This window comes from Penicillium roqueforti (genome assembly GCF_015533775.1).
Source record: "Penicillium roqueforti strain LCP96 04111 chromosome Unknown scaffold_05, whole genome shotgun sequence".
NCBI lineage: Eukaryota > Fungi > Ascomycota > Eurotiomycetes > Eurotiales > Aspergillaceae > Penicillium > Penicillium roqueforti.
The window spans coordinates 165,810-187,360 of NW_024067569.1; the positions used below are offsets into that span (position 1 = coordinate 165,810).

At 47.3% G+C, this 21,551-nt stretch overlaps 9 protein-coding genes across 9 annotated transcripts in view; 5 read left to right on the plus strand and 4 right to left on the minus strand.

Moving 5' to 3' along the window:
- Positions 1–714: 714 nt before the first annotated feature.
- LCP9604111_3267 (uncharacterized protein) lies at positions 715–2,290 on the minus strand (the record flags this gene model as incomplete). Its single annotated transcript, XM_039070836.1, has 5 exons — positions 715–771; positions 826–1,153; positions 1,203–1,349; positions 1,400–1,538; positions 1,585–2,290. The coding sequence occupies 5 exons, from the start codon at positions 2,288–2,290 to the stop codon at positions 715–717; spliced, it is 1,377 nt and encodes a 458-aa protein (XP_038930534.1).
- A 258-nt stretch (positions 2,291–2,548) lies between these two features.
- Positions 2,549–5,621, plus strand: LCP9604111_3268 (uncharacterized protein; the record flags this gene model as incomplete). Its single annotated transcript, XM_039070837.1, has 10 exons — positions 2,549–2,557; positions 2,602–2,777; positions 2,822–3,182; positions 3,234–3,290; positions 3,338–3,440; positions 3,620–3,704; positions 3,752–3,926; positions 3,976–4,339; positions 4,386–4,696; positions 4,749–5,621. 10 exons carry the CDS (start codon positions 2,549–2,551, stop codon positions 5,619–5,621), a joined length of 2,514 nt encoding a protein of 837 aa, XP_038930535.1.
- Positions 5,622–6,328: 707 nt separating this feature from the next.
- LCP9604111_3269 (alkene reductase) lies at positions 6,329–7,610 on the plus strand (the record flags this gene model as incomplete). Its single annotated transcript, XM_039070838.1, has 3 exons — positions 6,329–6,547; positions 6,625–6,955; positions 7,003–7,610. The coding sequence occupies 3 exons, from the start codon at positions 6,329–6,331 to the stop codon at positions 7,608–7,610; spliced, it is 1,158 nt and encodes a 385-aa protein (XP_038930536.1).
- An 86-nt stretch (positions 7,611–7,696) lies between these two features.
- Positions 7,697–10,250, minus strand: LCP9604111_3270 (C2H2 finger domain transcription factor; the record flags this gene model as incomplete). Its single annotated transcript, XM_039070840.1, has 3 exons — positions 7,697–7,829; positions 7,953–10,023; positions 10,076–10,250. The coding sequence occupies 3 exons, from the start codon at positions 10,248–10,250 to the stop codon at positions 7,697–7,699; spliced, it is 2,379 nt and encodes a 792-aa protein (XP_038930537.1).
- An 828-nt stretch (positions 10,251–11,078) lies between these two features.
- Positions 11,079–12,368, minus strand: LCP9604111_3271 (uncharacterized protein; the record flags this gene model as incomplete). Its single annotated transcript, XM_039070841.1, has 4 exons — positions 11,079–11,474; positions 11,521–12,062; positions 12,119–12,284; positions 12,342–12,368. The coding sequence occupies 4 exons, from the start codon at positions 12,366–12,368 to the stop codon at positions 11,079–11,081; spliced, it is 1,131 nt and encodes a 376-aa protein (XP_038930538.1).
- A 706-nt stretch (positions 12,369–13,074) lies between these two features.
- Positions 13,075–14,219, plus strand: encD (Fe(2+)/2-oxoglutarate-dependent oxygenase encD; the record flags this gene model as incomplete). The annotated part of the gene is made up of 3 exons (XM_039070842.1): positions 13,075–13,300; positions 13,345–13,823; positions 13,881–14,219. 3 exons carry the CDS (start codon positions 13,075–13,077, stop codon positions 14,217–14,219), a joined length of 1,044 nt encoding a protein of 347 aa, XP_038930539.1.
- A 456-nt stretch (positions 14,220–14,675) lies between these two features.
- Positions 14,676–16,601, plus strand: LCP9604111_3273 (MFS transporter; the record flags this gene model as incomplete). Its single annotated transcript, XM_039070843.1, has 7 exons — positions 14,676–14,827; positions 14,927–14,978; positions 15,038–15,354; positions 15,414–15,560; positions 15,613–15,980; positions 16,028–16,315; positions 16,369–16,601. 7 exons carry the CDS (start codon positions 14,676–14,678, stop codon positions 16,599–16,601), a joined length of 1,557 nt encoding a protein of 518 aa, XP_038930540.1.
- Positions 16,602–19,306: 2,705 nt separating this feature from the next.
- LCP9604111_3274 (polysaccharide deacetylase family protein) lies at positions 19,307–20,435 on the plus strand (the record flags this gene model as incomplete). Its single annotated transcript, XM_039070844.1, has 4 exons — positions 19,307–19,412; positions 19,472–20,049; positions 20,112–20,215; positions 20,279–20,435. The coding sequence occupies 4 exons, from the start codon at positions 19,307–19,309 to the stop codon at positions 20,433–20,435; spliced, it is 945 nt and encodes a 314-aa protein (XP_038930541.1).
- Positions 20,436–20,654: 219 nt separating this feature from the next.
- The window catches only part of LCP9604111_3275 (uncharacterized protein), a gene marked incomplete at both ends in the record, with an annotated part of 1,291 nt that continues 394 nt past the window's right edge, over positions 20,655–21,551 (minus strand). Inside the window, one exon of the mRNA XM_039070845.1 lies at positions 20,655–20,953. Within this exon, the coding sequence (XP_038930542.1) occupies positions 20,655–20,953 (299 nt within the window). The remainder of the gene's footprint in view (positions 20,954–21,551) is intronic.

Here is a 21,551-nt window from a genome sequence, read left to right on the forward strand (position 1 = left end):
TCCAATCATTATCATCTGCTGGGATACAGAAATCTTTGATTTTTGCGGCTTTGGTAGCCTTTGCCCGTCTCTAGGCTTCATCAGAGGACATCGTTTCAAGTCCTTGCACAAGTACGGTCAGTAAGGCACACGAAAGAGGTATTGGGAATGGATAGCTGAGACCCGATGCTAAAAGATATATACCTGTTAAGAATCTTGCCCTGGTGCTTGGAAAATCTCCGTCCAAATCAAAGTGAGATATCCAGATATGAATAGATCCTACTTGTTGCGCTAAGAAGGTAAGAAGAAGATAACAAGGAAGGTGACCGACTTTGGAAGGGTGTAAAGGGGAGTAGGATAGCAGAATGAGTTTTACACAGCTGCAAATGGTGACCAGGAAAAAGGACATGACAAACAGTATGACAAACGGTATAACAAAGGATATGGAAGAAGGCACATTTCTAGAAAGATCTCACTCAAACCTCACGCGAAAAGACAACCCAAAAGAACTTGGGATATCTGCTGCGAGTAACTAGCATACTTTATATTGCTGCTTTCATCATCTGAGTCTCAAGAACAAGCCATAGGCCAAGATAGGTCAAGTAATTGGAGCGAGCAACCTAGGAGGAAACTTCTAAAGACATATGTGTCTAAAATAATATGATTGTAGGTCAAATATAGCAGATTATAGCAGAGAATGACAAGAAAGACCAAGACAGGAATGGTGATATCAAACTATAGTCTCGAGTCAATAACACTAGTTCCTAGTGATTTACCCCATCGACGATCAACCTAAGCACGGTCAGTGAACTTCAGAGCCGCCGAAACAGTGAAACGATTACTTACGTCTGCAATGTGGTCGTATCCCAACAATTTGGGTGCTAAACCGGGGTCTCGCCAAGCCAATGCTTCTCCCTCGGGAGTTGGGACCATCCTCATCTTGCGATCTCTTTCTTCCTGTTCAGCGCCGTCATGTAGGTGATAGAGATATTGTTGAATATTTCCCCGTTCCACAATCATTTTCGTTCGTTGCTTGCGACACTCCTGGAAGATGGAAAGGGCGTGTTGTTTGGCCGTCAGGAACTCGGCCGAGGTTTTGGAGATTCCGGGGCTATTCGGGAGTCGAGAGAGGCATTCACCTAGAACTGCTCCATCCTCGAATGACATTCCGGCACTGTGGTAGTTAGTGAATGTGGAATTAAGTAAATATAAGGCTATCATACCCAGATGCCAGGTATGGCAATGTAGCGTGAACTGCGTCGCCTAATATAACAAACGCCCCGGAGGGATGAGTCCAGTCAAAGTCTCCAAATCGGATGCAAAGACGCCATTTCTGGACGGAATCGCAGAGCTTTAGTAGTTTGGGGATACTGGTATAGTCAGCCATGTGTCCATAAGTGAAGGTCATCGTAGAATGTACCGAGGATCCCAGTCTTTGAACAAAGCACACATCTCTTCCACATTCCCTTCAATCGTCGATGCCAGAGATTCTTCTGGAATATCGTCGGGGACAAGTAGGACCATATTGAACAATTCTCCACTACGAAGAACATAGTTCACTACACAATTAACGACAAAACCCAGACCAGGAAGAGAAACACATACCTGCATGAGCATCCGGACCTAACCAATAGTTGACTTGGGGATCTGTTACCAATTCCGCCAGATCAGGATCCTTAAGCATCTCCTTCGTAGACAACAGCAAACGGTATGCAAGATCACCAGTTTTGACCGGCGGATCGACTCTGCCGAGCAAACCTTCCGTCAATTTTCCAAACACTCCATCTGCCCCAATGACGAGATCTCCAGTCCAGTGTCTTCCATCCGACGCAGAAGCAGTAGCGATGGCCCCATCCTCGCTCACAGTGACATCCACCACACGAGCATTGCAGGTGATCCTAGCCCCCAGTTCGAGCGCTCTCTCAACCAGACATTTTTGCAGGTCCGCACGATGAAAGTCACGATACCAGGTGCCGGGATAATTACTCTCCGATGTGTGAAAATCCATGGACGAAATTGGATTGCCCTTCCATCCAAGGAAATTACAGACCCGGGGAAAGGTCATGTGTGGCGTAAGTGCCTCTTCAAGACCCCAATGTTGCAGTACACGCGAGCTATTGGGTAGGATCTGGATACCTGCGCCGACCTCCTTGATTTCCCGTGTTGCTTCTAGGACCTGGACCTCATGCCCAGCAAGGGCGCAACTAATCGCAGACCCGAGGCCTGCGAGACCTGCGCCGACAATGACAACCTTGAGTCGACATGACACGCAGCGGGTGGCTTGTTCTTTGATGGGGATTTGAGGGGCCATTGTGATTGGTGTGTAACAGAACCCGGATGAAAGATGTTTGAATTGTTGAATACCGGTCGTCTGTCAGACAGGACTACTTATGATAGATAGGCACATGGGATATGGTTACTCCATCTTTATTTCACTCTACTCCAACCATGTACAAAGATGGGGGTTAGCTTAGCGTGGGTATGCCGCTATCCGATAGCTTAAAAGGGAGGCATGTCTGAGGGGAAAGGCTTCACTACACAGCAAGACAATATTCAGCTACACTGCGATATGTCGAGAGTGAGTGTTTCCAACTTTTTCTTGGCCCGAGCTAACCGAGCCAGTTTTCTTTGAAAGGGCGCACAGCACTGGTTACAGGAGGTGCTCGGGGTTGCGGGCTAGCATTTGCGCGGGGGCTCGCCGAGGCCGGCGCTGATGTAGCTGTGTTTGATGTTATTTCGCCAGAGGAAGGATTCCATGCAATCGAAAAGGATTGCGGTGTCCGAACTGCGTATTACAAGTGGGTTGACTGTTCATTTCAGGTTTCATCGCTAACAACAACAGAGTCGATGTCTCATCCCAGGAGTCTTTGCAAGAAGGGTTCGCTAGCTTCCAGAAGGATTTTGAAAACGCTCTCGATATTTGCGTTCCTTGTGCTGGTATTAATCGACATCTTCCATTCCTCGAGTTTACCTACAAGGATCATCAGGATCTACTATCTATCAATGTCCTCGGGCTTTACTTCACTGCCCAGCTCGCAGCCAAGCAAATGATCGCGAACAAAACAAAGCACGGCAGCATCGTGTTAGTCGCCAGTATGGCGAGCCATATCGCTGTCCGCAGCCAGCTATGTTCGGCTTATTGTGGCACAAAGGGCGCAGTCAGATCGATGTGTCCCGCGATCGCCAAAGAGCTGGCTGAATATGTGAGTTGGGCGCAAAATATTGTACGGACGGTGATTAATTTAGTATAACAGGGTATCCGAGTCAATTCCATCTCTCCAGGATTCGTGAAAACAGAAATGACCGCTTCAGTAAGTTCCCACCAAGGCAGTGCACCAGGTTATCCGCTAATGGCCAGTTCCCCCATTTGCTCGAGGGCTGGAAGTCCGAAGTCATGAACGGTCGGATTGCCGAACCAGAAGATATCATGGGGGCGTGTGTATTCCTCGCAAGCGACGCGAGTTCGTACATGACCGGGTCGGACATTGTTGTGGACGGTGGGGTGACACGATGGTGATAAACATCTGCAGTGAAGAGTGGGGGTTTCCCCCGCAGCATCGATTTCAATAAATAGAGAAGATAGAAATGAATTAAGTGATTGTCAACCAACAATTGAATTCTATAATGTCACCTAGTGCAGACCACGAAGGCTACAGAATCGGCTCTGTCGATGCTTCTACTACCGTTGTGGTGGTGGGCGCGGGACCGTCGGGGCTGATGCTTGCGTATGTAAATTCCTTCTTCGACGGACGGTATACTAACACATTTGAAGATGTAATCTTGTTCGCTTTGGAATCGCCGTGGTGATTCTGGACGATCGTCCCGACAAGACATCCACAGGAAAGGCCGACGGAATGCAACCTAAGACCATCGAAACATTCAGACAGCTTCGTTTGGCAGACCCATTGCTGAGAAATGGAGCTCGGGTTTACGACATATCCTTCTGGGTAGGACTTAGGTCAATTCTGCTCCTGGATTTGGCTAACAAATTGGCAGGAGTCAACTGCCAACGACTCACTTCGACGCACAGGTCGCAAAGTCCACTACCCCGAGCACGTTGGTGCCTCCGACCCTTATATCTTGCTAGCCCATCAGGGGATGGTTGAGGAGGTCATGATTGACGATATGGAGGCACGGGGTGTGTCTATTACGCGGAATAGCAAATTCGTGTCTTGTTCGCCTGTGAATGGAACGACACAATTGGATATTATCTATGAGGATGTCACCACAAATACGGCTCACAAGATCAGAGCGAATTATCTGGTTGGTTGCGATGGAGCTCGATCGAAGGTTCGATCATTCATCCCGGATGCTGAGCTCGAGGGCGAATTAACAAACGCGGCGTGGGGAGTGCTGGATGGTATGTCTTTTCAATCTCTTGGCACGATTTTTGGCTCACCAAATAGGTGTGATCGATACGGACTTCCCTGATCTATGGAGTAAAGTGGCCTTGCGGTCTCATTCCGCTGGGTCGATCTTATGGATTCCGCGCGAGAAGGGTATGACTCGATTATATGTGGAGTTGAGTTCCACCGACGGGGAGCGAGTGGAAAAATCAAAGGCAACGACTGAATATGTCATGAGTCGCGCGAGGGAGGCAATGCATCCGTTCAGCCTAGAGTGGAAGACAGTGGAGTGGTTTGGAACATATGTTGTGGGCCAGCGGGTTGCAAAACGCTTCATGGATTCAGAGGCAAATATATTCATTGCAGGAGACGTATGTTGCACCGGATTGACCTCACATCACCCATAGTCTAATCAATATACAGGCCGGCCACTGTCACTCTGCTCTTGCAGCCCAAGGTGCCAACACGAGTATGCACGACAGCTTCAACCTCGCATGGAAGCTCAACCTCCTAGTCCGAGGACTGGCCAAGCCTTCCTTACTCCACACCTACGAAGAAGAAAGACAAAAGATAGCATACGACCTCATCAACTTCGATGTTGAACACTGCAAAGCGTTCGCAGCAGGCGATGAAGAATTGGCCAAGAACTTCGACAGCAATATTCGGTTCATATCCGGCATTGGAGCCGAATATGCTCCGGGAATGTTGACACAAGCGCCAACCACCACATTTCGCCTCCAGCCTGGAATGCTTCAGCTGCCAGCTAAGGTCACTCGCTATATTGATGCTAACCCAGTCGATATCGAGTTGGATGTTCCACTCTTGGGTCAATTCAAGATCTACATCTTTGTGCCGAATGTTTACCGCTCCCGGGAATCGCTGGAGAATATATGTGAACAGTTGCAATATATTCTTGCTGGTGTCAGCGTGCGAGCAAATCAGTCGTATGAGAAACATCCGAGGGGGCATTCCCCGTCAGATGAATTTGTTCAGGCTCAGCGCTACACTTCTGTCTCCAATGCTTTTACTTTCGCAATGGTCACGCAATCTTCCCAGTCTGAGTTTGAGATCGCTGATCTGCCAGAAATACTGCAGGCTAGTCGGTGGACATTATATGTCGACAATATTGGAGGGCCGAGTTGTACTGAGAAGTGGTTTGGGGATTTGAACCAGGAGAAAATTGGGATCGCTGTTGTGAGGCCTGACGGATATGTTGGGGCTATTGATACTTGGGACACCGAACAAGTGGGTGTCATAGGGCAGTGGTTGCAGGATTATTTCTCTTTCTTGGTATAATATTTGATAGGAGTAACTCTTTGGGCTTGCGTTTTAGAAATGAATATACAAATTGTGGTTATTGACACGTTCACGCCGTCTTTTCGACCTGACTTTTCCTCTATTTTGGGAATTTCTTTGTTCTAGTATGGTTATAACGAGGTTAGTCGTAGTGTTTCTATTTGTACACTTCTATTCGATTAATATGCTCTCCAATGTGGACATATAAATTGCGTATAATGTGGTCTACATTATCATCGCTTTTTGTACACCACATAGTCAACCGAGGTATTATGCTCTAACTAGATAGTGGGATGAAGTTGACGAGAAGAAATTAGCAATTCGATCGGATAGAACCGAGCGTAGTCACCATCAGTGAGATCAACAAGATATTTGTTGAGACTACGGAGTACGAGAGTTAGTATTCAGTGGTTGGTACCTAAAGCATACATTGGCAGTCAGGTCACCACCATATCCATCCCAAAAAGGTAGTGGAGACACATTCGAGGGTGGGGGAGCTCATTTTACAGTGGGGGTTGTTTTCCTTGATAGCCGAACCCTCAAGCCTCGCCATCATCCCACTATTCAAGCAGATCAATGATCCCACCTTCAATTAAAGTCAAGAATGGAACCGCCAAAAATGGCATACCATGGCCCCTCCAAGCTATAAATATTACCTTAGCCAAAGCCAAAATGTGCCAATCGCAAAGTAAATATATCCTTACGAAATGGGTTCAATCGCAGTCACCGATCCTTTGTTCGAGTCCGTCCGCTTGGGTGCTCTGACTCTCAAGCACCGTGTAGTTTTGGCACCGTTGACGCGGATGAGAGCGAGCAAGGAGTCCGAGGGTGTTTATGTCCCGAATGAGCTTAATGTCGAGTACTATTCGCAGCGAGCTTCGGATGGAGGATTTATGTTGACCGAGGCGACTCCGATTAGCAGATATGTATGTGAATTTTCTTCTGTTTGGGCTGTTTGGCCAGTTTGACCGGTTTGACTAGTTCGAGAAACTAACATTTTCAGGCCGCCGGATACCCAGGAGTCCCTGGCATCTTTACTTCCTCGCAAATCGCTGGCTGGAAGAAGGTTACCGATGCTGTGCATGCTAAGGGTGGCTATATATACTGTCAACTGTGGCATGTTGGCCGCGCAACTGTTTCCTCCTTGATTGAAGGAAGGGAAGTTCTTGGAGCCAGTGAGATCCCAATCAGCGGAAACGCACTCGATGGATCTGAGTACGCAGCTTCACCACCCCGGGCTATGACGGTGGAGGAAATCCAAGATACAGTGAAGGAGTATGCTGCTGCAGCAAAGCGAGCCCGCGAGGCTGGTTTCGATGGAGTGGAGGTTCACGGTAAGAATAACTCCAGCCTTGATGATGTGCTGTGACTAACGAATCAGGTGCCAATGGATATCTCCTTGACCAATTTCTCCACGACAACGTCAACACTCGCACCGACGAATACGGTGGCAGCATCGAAAAGCGATCTCGCATCATAATCGAAGTCCTCGAGGCCGTCACCGCCGAGATCGGAGCTGACCGTGTTGGCATCCGTCTGTCGCCCTACAATTATTTCCAAGATACACGGGACTCAAACCCCAACGTCCACTGGCTCGCGCTCTGTTCGCAGATTGCTGGACTGCCCGAGGAATCGCGGCCCGCATACGTGCACATGGTCGAGCCCCGATTCGATGAGGTGATGGATGAAGCGTCTAAGATCGACTCCCTGGCTTCGGACAAGCCGTCACTTGATGTGTTCCGGCCGACACTAAAGAAGGCAGGGGTCTCTCTCCTCGCGGCCGGAAACTTCAACGCCGAGAATGCGGGTGTCAAGCTTGCCACGGGTGGAGCGGATGCTATTGTGTTCGGTCGTTATTTCATCTCCAACCCTGATCTGCCGCGTCGGTTGAAGGAGGGTTTGCCTTTGACTCCTTATGATCGCACGACATTCTATGGTGCTGATCCTGCTCAGAAGGGTTATACCGATTATCCTTTCTATAGTAAATAGATAAAGATAAACCGCACTTGTTCAGATCAACATGTCGGATTGGGAAACTACATATTGACTATCAAATACAAAGAATACAAAGACTATCATGACAATCTCATCAAAACTTTCATAGCATCGTGAACAACAGCCCACCGGACAGTCGCTAGTTGTTTAGCCATAGCTCCTGCTAGAGGGCGAGGACAATATTTGCCAGATAAAACCGCTAGCTCCGGTAAGCTAGGACAATTAGTTAGCATCACGATCAACGAAGACAGATCAGTATTGGTTCGGTTGTCGTCGGATGTGAGATTAGGTCCACGATGAAAAACCCAGCAGGCCAACGTGCATAGATATAAACACCAGGGGAAGTGGAAGGAATCAGCCTGGTCCCAGTCATGAAGACTCAACACCGCATCCTGAAGTAATGATGCCGCTTGGCGTGCAGTACTGCAGGATGGTCCGGATTCCTCCTGTAGCCATCTTGTAATATTCCGCAGCGACCGTGCCTGATCGGCCTCGGTAACTGTCCGACCCAGGATCTGACACGCGCCAGCGACAATTTGCAAATCGAGGACCTCGACATTCAACGCGAGATACGCTGCATGGTAAAGGGCATACCCGGAGATCTTGAGCCCCGTGAACTGCCGAGGACTGGCAGTCTGAGCAAGTTTAATCGCCAGGCAATCGGCATCGAAGTCGACTTTCCACAGGTCATAGGACCGACCCATGCGCGGCGTCCAAGCCCCGACACGCTCGGGTGTCTCCGACCGTAGGGTTGTCTGATCGCGACGTTTCAGGTCCGCAGATACAGACATCAACCCATGTAGAACGACAATTCGAGCGAAAACATTCAGATCTCGAGGTCGGGCGACAGCCGCCGGTGTGATATATCCTTTCAAAACAGTCAGGAATTGCCTGTTCTCTTCACGAAAGGCGTGCTGCGACCACTCCCGAGCAGAGGAGGCGTCCCAGACTGCAGGACCACACGGTAATGAAGATCTGATCTCGAACGCAGACATACAGAGCGACTGCGAGAATAACACTGCGTGCTGTGTATCCCACATGAAGCAGTGTATAGCCACTCTCTTACGCTGTTCTTCTTCCATAGCCTGTCGCCACATTTGATCCAAATCCCCTGACTGATTGACGTTGGACAGGTCGCGTATCCCACAGCAGTTGCTGCGCCTGATCATTTTGATCAGCACACAGTGGAACAACTGTGCCCGCTCGCGCTGTTTGGGACCAGCTCGCATCTTCCCGAAACAGTCTATCAGAAGCATGGTTTGTAGGACCCACAGGTCAGCCTGAGGTGAGAAATCTGGATGACAGAGTAGCTGGCTTCGTAGAACATCGTGGACCTCCACTGCTAATTGATGAGCCTCACGCGTACCATATGTCGCGCCCATGAAGATAATCGAAGCGAGGAATACTGGTGGCGCGGTGCTTGGGTCAAACGTATGCTGGTGAATCAGAGGGTATGTCGTGTTGAACCGATCGAAGAACATGTCACAATATGCCTGGAGCGCGGGGAGTGTCAGGAGTGGCGAGTCGAGTACCATGGGATTTCCATCCATGCTTGTTGGATGTGCCTGTGCAACGAGTGCTAGAATCCCCTTTCGGTCTTCTTCAGATATTGTCGGTAGATTCATTGGAGGGTTAGGGTCCAGCGTCGCCGCACCAGACATCCAGTCCAGGTCTGGGAGACTGGGTACTGCAGGTGAGGCGGTCTCTCCGAATGTTTCGCCTCTGTCCATGATTGACGCCATGAGTAAGGCCGATTGGCCATCGTATTTCTCCGGTCCTTCGGCGGAATTCGAGTCGAATTGTTCCAAAATGGGCGCCGTGTCGAAACCGAGGGGGAGGTTGAATTGATGGAAAGCGTCGTCGAGAGAGGAAACATCGAACAGCCAATTATAATTAGACGTCGCGGCAAATGGGAGGTTGAAGTCGGTTGCTGCTGAGATTAGCGTACGAAACATGACCAACGAGCTGGAGTCACCCATACCGGTGTCCATTCCAAAATAATCCCCAATCCCATCCAACTCAACACCAAAAGAACCATCTGCTGCATCGAACTGTCCAGGCACTGGCTCAACATACTGCTCAAAAGGCCCAGCTGGCACCAACGAAGCCAGAAACGGGTCTGTGTCATCCATAGAGATCGACGTTGGATCAGTGCCCGAGCCAGGTGGTGACAAGGGAACATTATCATTAAAATACTCTACCTCATCTCGCAGTTCTGGCTCCTGACTAGTACTATTTGCCGAGATCGGGGATCGAGCTGCAGCCGCAGTCCTCAGTTGTCGCTGCGAAGGACGAACAACAATCGAACCGTCCTCGGCTCTGCGGGTTCTCTTTCGAGTCTTGAGTGTCCCCTGCCCAGGCCCTCCAGCTTCGAGATCCCGTTTCTGGTGTCGTTCCACATGGCGCGCTGGACCCATATCAGCACCTGCCTAGCCACCGAACCTAGTTTATTCTCTTACCTAGCAAATCTGAGCGTTGAAAGTGAACAGAGCAACGCTCGCAGGTATACCCATTGCGCGCCTGCTCGTGGTTGAGCGCATGGCGACGCAGGTGCTCTGCGCGCGTGAAGCTTTTGCTACAGCCTGGGTGTTGGCACGGATGCTTTTCCTGGTTTTTCATGCCTGAGTTGCCCATGTGCGAAACGAGCTCTGGCTGTGCACTTCAATGTCTTTGACAATAATTTACTCGGGGTAAACGCCGATGTCTACTGATAAGCATGCGGGGACAAAATGACGCTAATTCCCGATTGGTATAATTTGAAAAAGATATGCAAAGCTCTTATCGAGACGATTTCTTCCAATTGAGGTTTTGGCCACTTAGCGCTCTTCAATTTCCCACTAGGGCCGGGGGATTGCGGATGTTGGGGAAGTTCTCCAAATACCCCAGGGGCATCGTAAGATTTGAATACTTGATTTCGATCAGATAATAGTAGTCGACCGCCTATCGGCCTCGATTTATCTTGCTTGAAATGATACAATAGAGGTTATAGTTATATAATGACACTATGATGTCGTTAAAGATGTTATAACTAAAAGGGAATTAAAAATGACACGCAGTAGTAGAAAGCAATATATTTGTAAAAGCTTAGAGTCAAAAGAATAAACCATATAGGGATACTTTCTATGCATAGCCAGGGAAGTGAACTACACCAAGTAAAAGATGACGGTAAAATTTGGATTTCTCAGCTAGGGCTACTTGGCGATATCATGGACAACCCGAAGATATCAAGGGAAGTATCTCCACTCAGGACTCTTTTCGCCCTCCTTAAACTGACTAGTATCAGTCTGGTCCTCTCTCAGTCTTAGTCCCTGTTTGCTATCTCGGCGATGATTCTCCATGCGCATCCAGCCTCCTAATCCAAGAACTAGGACTATGCAGACTGCGTTGCAACAACAAGTTGCGATGAGAGTTGGCAGATACCTAGTCAGTTAGCGATGCCCCTTCATATAATAGCAGAGTATCTCACTTTGGTGCGTATTGAGTTCGGAATGTGCCCGCGCTCAGTACTCCGGCGAAATTCCCCAGTCCTACAAAAAAGCCCGTATTGGCAGCTCGTGAGTTTTCATGGACGTTGTTATTGTTGTGCCAGGCATGAACGAGACAGGACGGAATATATGATCCTGCTGCCATTAGGAAACAGGCAAAGTATGCTACTCCCTTGTTGTTCTGAACGTCAATCGCGATTAATATAATCATTCCGACGAATGAAATTGTCAAAGAAAAGACAATATGGAGCGTTCTTTCGCGGAAATAGTCGGAGGACTTGGCCACACATAGCAGGAATACTGCTCCGACAAGATTTGGCGCCACCGTCCATAAATTAGTCTTGACGACGGAATATCCCAATCGTTGAACGATCTGCTATCGTTAGCCAACGTTCGACAATACGCTCCTTGATACTCACTAAAGGGAAGAAATTCATTGCAGTGGCATACGCAACAGGGTATGTGAACGTAATCAAACACCACACTGGGAATTTCCAGTCGTTCCATGACTCAAAGCAAGCCTTGAGATTGAATGGAGTATTCACCTCAGACGAGGTATCACGAAGCAGACGTGCTGTCGCTGCCGCCCTCTCTCTATCAGTCAAAAACCATGCTTTCTGTGCCCCATCTGGGAGCACAAAAAACGCCACAGCTCCGGTAATTAATGTCATCGATCCTTCGATAATAAACAACCACTGCCACCCTTTGACTGCCGGGTGGTTTATTTGGAATACCCCAAAGGAGATTAATCCACTGAAAGCGGACGCTAGAACTGCAAATGACTGCATGATAGCCAGGCGGAATCCCATTTCCCCACGCTTGTAGAACAAGGTGAGGTAAAAGGTAGCTCCGGCGAAGAAACCGGCTTCAAAAACACCTAAGATTATGCGAATCGCAAGTAGCGAGCCAAAGTCCTTAGCGGCGCATTGACATAGTGCTAGAACTCCCCACACAATAGACACTTTCATTTATATGTCAGCAAGTCCAAGCAAATCTCAAAGGGTTGGAGAGTCTCACTAATAGACAGCATGATTCTTCCAGAAAACCTTTTGATCAAAAGGTTCCACGGCAGATCGAACAACCCGAATGGGATATAGAAGAGAAGAATCAATAGAGAGTAGTCATTTCCCTTCAGGTGCAAGTCTTTCTCAAGACCATCTGTCTTGGCATTTGCCAAATTGCTCTGCCAATGATGGTTAGCATGTTTCGGGAACGCATATGCCGTCTTCTCGGCACTTACCCGATCCATGCAGTCAAAAAAGTACATCTGTGCGATGACAAAAGCCTCGAAGTTAGCGATAATTCTACTAGGTATGTTTCTCATGCTAGATAACCTACCAAGCACAGCGTTGGGAGCACAATGAAATCAATTTTCCTGACATAGGACCTTTCGGCATCGCGATCTGTATAAGTGGTGGTTTCCCCTACGTTGACTTCGGGGTCAGCCACCTTGGCTGTTGCGGTTGATTTTAACTCAGACATCATAGTAACTATATTTTCAAAAGGGCTAATTCTCAAATATCTAGCCCACGGGTCAGTGGACAGGGTTCTTATACTAAGCAATATTTTCTCTCTTCTAACCTCCTAACTTTCACGTTCACATATGTACTACTAGTACAAAAAGCCATATCCAACCAGACGTGACCAATAGCCATATCTCCAGATTCTCCAAATAGGATATGGTTTGGACTTTTGACTTTTGTTCTTCCCATGTCTTCCCCGCACGCCCTTATCGCTGCGAGCTAAAACCGTTGACCCCCATTCTTGGACATTCTTGTCACCACCCCCATCTTTCATGGCTCATCCCAGAGCTCCAGCTACAGCTGGAGTAGCTCGAGTCGAGATGTCGGACTTCTGTGCGAGGTTGAACGGTCTTGAAGTAGCTATTATTCAATTCCACAGAAATATATTGAAAGCAGCACGATCTAAAAAAGCAAACATAAGCACACCTCATCGGTTAACTCACCACTACTATGTCTCTACCTGCAGCTCCACCCATCTTGGATTTCTCTCCATTCTATGGAGAGGATAGCGACGCAAAATCAAAGTTGATCGCAGAAGTGCGCAAATGTTGCCATTACAATGGCTTCTTTCAGATCACTGGCCACCGCATCCCACTGGACTTGCAGAACCGTGTCATGAATTGCTCCAGGCGCTTCTTTGATCTTCCCCTGGAGGAGAAATTGAAAATTGACAAGAGTAAGATCCTTACCCGCTCATCGCGAATTCTGCTAACCAAGTAGATCTCACCACTTTCAACAGAGGCTATGAACTCCTCCGGTCGCAAATGCTAGAAGTAGGCACCGGGCCAGAGCTGAAAGAAGGCCTGTACATCGGCGAGGAAATCCCCGAAGACCACCCCTACTATCTGGAGAAGAAACTGAACAGTGGCCCCAACCAGTGGCCCCCTACTGTTCCCAATAAGGAGGAGTTCCAAGAAACAACCATGGAATACTACCACGCGGTGTTCGATCTGGCAAAGGATGTTTTGGGGGTCCTGGCTCAAACGCTGGGAGTTGAATCAACATTCTTCGACCCTCTCACAGACGGAGCCGTTGCAACAATGCGATACCTGCACTATCCCGCGCAGCCGGAGGACACCGACGAGAAATTGAATCGCGGCATCGGAGCGCATACCGACTTTGGATGTATCACTCTCCTTCTACAGGATGAGGTCGATGGGTTGCAGGTGCTAGATGCGCCATCAGGTCAATGGCTGGATGTGAGTTATGACTGACGTAGTGTCTTGACCTTGGCTCTGACGGAGATTTATTGATAGGTCAAACCCGTTCCTGGAGCGTATGTCGTGAATTTGGGTAACCTCTTCATGCGCATGGCGAATGACAAATATAAATCCAACACCCATCGTGTGATCAACAAATCCGGTCGAGAGAGATACTCGATTCCGTTCTTTTTCAGTGGAAACCCGGACTATATCTGCGAGTGTTTGCCTAACTGTCGCGAAGAGGGGGAACCTGCCAAGTACGGTCCAATTACTGTGCAGGATATGGTTACAGCGTCTTACAAGGAGAGCTATGGCCGCGCTGAGGAATTCAAGAAGGATTTGGATTTACAGAAGGCAGATGTTATTCCGGTTGTTGCTGCGGTCGGTGCCTAGTGTTATCCATATTGCAATTATGAATATTTCTACATATTTGATTCTCTCGTACCGAAGAAAACCCAAAAACCCCAAAATAGAAGTAAGAAATTGCAATATTAACACATTCTACAGCACACAACACGAAAAAGCACTGAATAACCATGTATTGCTTGGCTCAATCGATCGATAAACCTAATAGAGTGAAGTGCAGTGAAGCCGCCAAGTAATTGTCGGCCTGGTCTAAGCTGTTGTGATATCGTAGATCCAACGCGTCCCGGGCCCAAGAGTGGGATGGCACCTTATTTTCTCTCCACTCTTGGTAGCCGGATCCATCCGTATCAACCTGAAGTGTATGGACTATCAGACAAGATGATCGATTGGCAGCAACATCGTAGCCCTAAAAGAGAACGACACTTGACCCGAATATGTCTACATTGAGAGCAAGAAATTCCTCACTCAATTTCCAATTGCAAGATGGACGAAATCCAAGTCGACAAGAAGCAGATCCGGCCAACAGAGAGCAGCACTCCGGACTATGAGGTTTCTAAGCTAACGACTATTGATGATTATGAGGTTGAGGATTTCTACGGATCCTCTACCACTAAGGCATACCGCTTGAAGTCTGAGTTAGTAGGAAAATGCCTGGAGGAAATTGGAATGGGCTGGTATTCACTCCTCTCAATCTTGAGCAGTTGATTGCGGTACTGATATCCTGGCACTACTAGGTTCCAATGGAAACTCTTCGTGGTCACCGGTTTCGGATGGATAGTCGATAATGTATGCAAGATCACTGCTTTCCTCCTGAAATCACTCTTGCTAACATATACTTCGAATAGTTTGCATCACAGGGCATTGGAAGTGTCCAGCCACCTATCAAGCAAGAGTTCACTGGTATCGTCCAAGTCAGCTACAGTTCCGTTGCGTATTATGTTGGCCTCATTTTGGGTGCTTCGTTTTGGGGTCTATCGAGCGATCTCATTGGACGCAAGCCAGCCTTCAATTGTACGCTACTCATTGCTGGCATATTTCTGTGTGCCGCTGCTGGTTCAATGAACTTCATTGCATTCAGTGCACTTTGGGCAGTCATTGGAACTGCAGCCGGTGGAAATGTGCCTGTTGATTCGATGATATTTCTAGAATTCGTCCCAGGAAGGTGAGAGTTTTCAAGTTGACGATATTACTGTGAGCCGCTGCTAACTCAAAGACCTCCAGTCATCAGTATCTTCTCACAGCTCTTTCGGCTTGGTGGAATCTGAGTCAACTTATTGTCTCCTTGATTTCTTGGGTATTCCTAGCCCACTTTAGTTGTCCAACTGATGCCACCCCAGAAACATGTTCTCGAAGCCAGAACATGGGATGGTAAGAGCCCCATGATACACAGTGCATTTCCACGCTAATTTCGAATCATTAGGAGATACACACTCATCACTCTAGGAGGTCTAGCCCTCGCATTTACCATCATACGCATTTTTGTTTTCAAACTCCCTGAAACCCCCAGATATCTGCTCTCCCAGGGAAGAGATCAGGATGCGGTCAACGCCATTAATTATGTTGCGAAACAAAATGGAAAGCCAGAGCCCCTGACGCTTGAGATGCTTCAAGAAATCGATGCCAGGTTTGGAAATACTCCCAGCGAAGGAGAGTCTAAGCGAATGTCAACAAAAGAAATTGTGAAGGAGAACATGCAAGCGTTCCGAGGGGAGCACTACCGTGCACTGTTCGCAACTCCAAAGCTCGGTAGACAGACATTGATCATTTGGGCCATCTGGTTGACAGTCGGTAAGTGAGACGCAATTCCTTATTATATCTCTACTCACACTATTCAGGAATCGCATACCCGCTGTTCTTCGCCTTCTTACCTTCCTACCTTGCGACCAAATTCACAGAAAAATCGTCTCTCTCCCTAACATATCGCAACTACTGCATCACATCAGCTGTCGGAATAGTCGGACCATTATCTGCCGCAGTATCGGTTAATACCCGCATGGGAAGAAGATGGATGATGTCAATTTCAGCCGCTGTCACAGGCGTGTTCCTCTTCGCATATGTCGGAGTCAACACTCCATCAGCCGACTTGGCATTTTCTTGTGTTACCAGCCTTCTAGGCAATTTCGGTGAGACTGCTATCATGGCCGATGTCTAATTTCATAGCTAATCAGTGTCACAGAATACGCTATTATGTACGCGTTCACTCCAGAATCATTCCCAGCTCCTCATCGTGGCACGGCTTGCGGAACAGCGGCTGCGCTCCTTCGATTTGGAGGACTCGTCGCCAGTATTATCTCGTCGCAGACCGGTTTTACCACTGCACCAATCTATGCGAGCGCGGCATTGTGGATTGTTGTCGGAGTTTTGTGTCTGGGATTGCCGTTTGAGACACATGGACACGATGCGCTATGATGGATAGGCCGAGAAGATGCTTTGGGATTTTTTCGTATACCATCATAGATTGGAATTTGGATGGATGGTTATACTAAGATATTATTCAATCACTTGGGCTCAAATAAATACATTAATACATTAGTTACTCCATCATGTCTGGAGTCATACCTTCTTTCCTGTCAATATCAAACATTCTATGCTTTCCCTCCCAAAGTTCATAACCAATTAATTAGGGTATTCGACATGCTATACCTGACTAGTAGTATTCTAAATAGCCAACACATGACTTAGGACCGTACCTGGTATTTAGAGATTACCTGTTATGTCAATAACATGAAGCTATTCAGAGATCACATGATCTTCCCCATGAATTTATTCAAATTAACTACTACCAATAGGAAAAAAAAATTAATTATGAAAACGGCGTTTAAATGCTAGCTAGCAGAGAGTATTTGATTCGAACCCACGATTTAATTTTTCGATCTTCATGGTGACAGATAGATTAGGGGATCAGGTGATCTCTGAATAGGGTCGTAAGTCATGTGATGCGTATTCAGAATACTAGAGTGATACTAAACCACTTCGGGAAATCCACGCAGTACGCAAGCTTCAAAGGTGGGGGTTGTCCCAATTCATTCGCACGATAAGAGCTCTGATCTTTGCCTATCTTTTTTAATACCATAGCTTGCTCCTACCGACTCGCAATCGAAGAAATATTGGAATTTATCAAAGCCTCATCTAAATGGGGTGTCATGAGAGTGGGTCGGATTTGAGGAAAGGAAACTTTGAGGGATTGATGTCACGTTCTACAGAGTACAATAGATCGATATCAAATGCTTCATGTTTGCATTGTTTACTTCATTAGACAGATTGTTTGCTAGGTCACTAAGCGAGAAGGTTCAAGGTTTGCAACGTTTGCAAAGTGGTCAGCTATATCAACTGGTTGCTTCCACTTTACAACTTGCTTCTTCTTTCTTTCTCCATCTTAGTTATTTAATTGAATTTACTTTTTCTTTTTAAAGGTCGATCTGGCGCCTCACAATCGACACAGCTTAGAATTCTGAACCATTTATTTTGAAGATTCGTGTGAGACCGCGAGACCGCAGTTACAGTCATGAGTCGTTCATCTACGTGGAATTTATATTGTGGCCTTTGGCCATTGCCTGCTTATATAGCTGACTACTGCTACAAACATGGCAGATATCAATCATCTCGCTTAGCTAGCAAACATCTATGAACCAAGGAAAGAAGCAACAGCAAACAGGAAGCAAGCAAGCAAACAAGTCAAAAAGATCATGACATTTAGCATCAACCCTCCTTCTCACCACCTCCAGCCCTCGTACTTATCAGTGGTGATATCATTCGCCATGGGAACGTACTTCTCATAGTTCGAGGAGAGCAGGACCAGGTCATATATCACGAAGTTGATGTCTGTCCATTCGTACTCTGGGTCGATCTCTATAGCCATATCGAAACCGGTGATTTTGCTATGTAATGTTAGTTCAAGATCCAAGAGTATTCAGGGTATAGGAGACCATATATATCACCTGTGTCTTTATCAAGTATGATATTTAATGATTCCGGTGATAAAAGCATGAACCTATACCTCAGAATTTCCCTAATTCTAGTCAGCTCGAAAGATGTGATTATAATTAGACTATATAACAAATATATAGGCAACTTTGAATTTATCATGGATAGATTTGCGTTTATATAAGGGAAAGCTCCAGAACTCCTCAAATTCAAGAGGTTCTCCTCGGACCTTTTCGAATATAAGGTGAATAATATATCCGCGGGGGATAACGTCGTTCACGCCTTGGCTATTGATTTGATATCCAAGGAGTTTAGGGATAGCAGTACACTCGGTCTCTGTAAACTTCTTCAAGGCATCTAGTTCCACGAAAGATTCAATGGTAGCCTGCTTCTTCCGATTCTCTAAATTATTAAACTCAGTGCCATCCAGAGGGATTTCTTTATAGATACAGATGAAGGCGAGATCAAATCCGGGGTCATCTATACATCGACAAAGATATGTTCCAGTAGTAGATACAGAACCCATGCCTTGGTTAAAATCCTCTGGGGTAATTGGGCATGGTCCCTCACTCAGCCTCTCCATGATAATCCATTCGTGTGTTTTGTAAAGAGAAGATAATAAAAGGTCATCAGGATCAGGGCAGTATGTGGTGATCGTTTCACCAAGCATCTTGGGAAGAACTAGACGAGGTTCTCTTTCGGGCATCGTGAGCGTGATGGGGGGAAGATGACAGGAAATGAAGAGGGAAATGACGACAAAGGTGTGCGATCAATTTAGAGTTAACGCCAGGTAGCAAAATCCCTATTGAGGACTGGTTAAAAACTTGCAGGCACATATCCATGGATCCATGTCGGCCTATTGTAACTATACCAGAACAAGTCATGGTGGTGATAGATCACAAGCTAGAGCAGACGACCTCAAGTGGGGTAGTCGGAGTCAATCATGAGTGGGATCAAGATAAATAGCTATCCATAACATGAAGATATTTTCAATACGACAAAATCCGATTGAACGCCTTTAGGGATCACCCCACCTTTGTCTGTCGTGGTGCATGGTTGGGGGTAGAGAACCATATATATTTCCATCAACAAAACCTCGCCTACACCTGATTCCAATCAATTTCCCATTATTTTTTCTTAATCTTCGCCTCGACCTCCCTGTCATCAGCAATAAATCAAACCCAATCACCATGGGCAAAAAGCGAGTTCTTGTCGGCTACGGTGTTGACATCGACGCAGTAGCTGGCTGGCTAGGCTCATACGGAGGCGAGGATAGCGTGAGCGATATCAGTCGAGGTAAGCTAATGTGTCATTGAGATCGTCACTCTCACATCGACAAAACTCATAAAAATCAGGTCTCTGGGCAGGACACATCGGCACACCGCGCGTGCTGAAGCTTTTCGAAAAATACAATATCAAAGCAACATGGTTCATCCCAGGTCACACCCTAGACACCTTTCCAGAAGAATGTGCTATGGTCCGGGACGCAGGCCACGAGATCGGGTTGCACGGCTACTCGCATGAAAACCCCTGTGACTTGTCTACGGAGCAACAGCGCGACATCCTCGACAAGACATATAAGATGTTGACTGAGTTCTGCGGAAAGCCACCACGCGGAATTGTCGCGCCGTGGTGGGAGGCTAGTGCAGAGATGGTTGAGCTCTTGCTCGCTTATGGAATTGAATATGATCATTCCATGTCCCATGAGGATTGTCAGATGTACTGGCTGCGGACTGGGGATACATGGACGAAAATTGACTACAAGCAGAAGGCGGAGACGTGGATGAAACCACTCGTCAGGGGCAATACTACTGGACTTGTGGAGATACCTGGCAGTTGGTATATTGATGATTTGCCGCCGATGATGTTTATCAAGAATTCGGCGAATAGCCATGGATGGGTTAATCCGCGTGATGTTGAGGATATTTGGAGGGTTGGTCTCTGCCTACATCCAGAACCAGGAGAATTTGGTCTGACGTGGTTCTTTTAATACAGGATCACTTCGACTATTTCTATCGAGAATACGACGAGTTTGTCTTCCCCATGACGATTCATCCCGATGTCTCAGGTCGGCCTCATGTTTTGCTCATGCACGAAAGGTACGTTCATATTCATACACCCAAGGACCGTTGGCCAACGTGAGACTAATGCAATATATGCAGGCTCATTGAATATATCAATAGTCATGAGGGAGTGGAGTGGGTTACGTTCGAACAAATGTGCGATGAGTTCAAAGGGAAGAACCAGCCACCTCTAGGTGCACTCATGCCTGCTGCTCCAGGAGCGATTGCAAAAGCACAGGCACAAGATCAACTCTAGACTAGGATAAATGGTGCTTAAGAGTTATGAGATATCCAAATTATCCGCCCGGTGACGCGAAATTTTTAAAAGTATTTGTAAAAGTCAAATTAGGTTCTCTTTACAAAGTTCAAGGTCTCCTCTCAAATATGACCCAGTACCAATAGGCCAACAAAAAGTGCACTTATTACCTTGCACACCTCAACAACGGGGCAATACGCCTGTTCAGCCTTGAGGGTATCATACCAGGCAGCTATGTCCAGCCTGAAGACAGCGTTGAACATCGAGGTAGTAGTCTGCGGCCTGCTGTTCCTGCATGTTAGCAGTATAGTATGGCTCCTCCGCGAAGCGAATATCAAGTCCTGTGATAATAACATCCAAATCAGCCTTGATGTAAGCCTTCTTAGTAGCGAGCTGATCGGCAAGCGATAACGTCTGGCCGACAACAAAGTGGGACTTAAGACCGACAGCATTAATGTGGATACCACGCTTGCGGAGATTGTCAACAGTATCGCAGTCCGAATTGGTGTACTTATAGACTTTGAGTTGAAATTATTCGGCATGTATTTGATGCAATTCAACCGGGAGGACCAATCGCCGAGGAAACAGAGGGAACTTTCGCTTCTTCGACGTATTCTGCGAGCTCGTCACGCCTTTGAAGCACCCTTAATTGATTTAATATTTCCCAAACCAACTCTGCGAAGAAGTTCTTATGAAGAGGGCTCGGCAGGCATTCGGGCAGATAGACGGGAAAGGCTTGGATGATAATCGTAACTATCTTTTCGATGATTTGAGTAAGCAAGAAATGAGGTGAGTGAGCTGGTGGAGCCAATCCACTGGACCTTGTCTTCCACATAACATTGAAGAATTTCATCAGTATCCAGCATTCGCATAAATCTAGCATAATAGCAAAGATGGAACCGCTGTTCAAGTGCTTGATCGCTGGCCGGCTCGATGATGTCGAGGACTCGACGATGACCTGGGTGATTGTTGAGGAAAGCTTTTCTCCATGTCGCGAAGGAGTTAATGGGGGCTCATAAAGGGGGGGGGGGGGGGGGGGGGGGGGGGGGGGGGGGGGGGGGGGGGGGGGGGGGGGGGGGGGGGGGGGGGGGTGGGGGGGGGGGGGGGGGGGGGTAG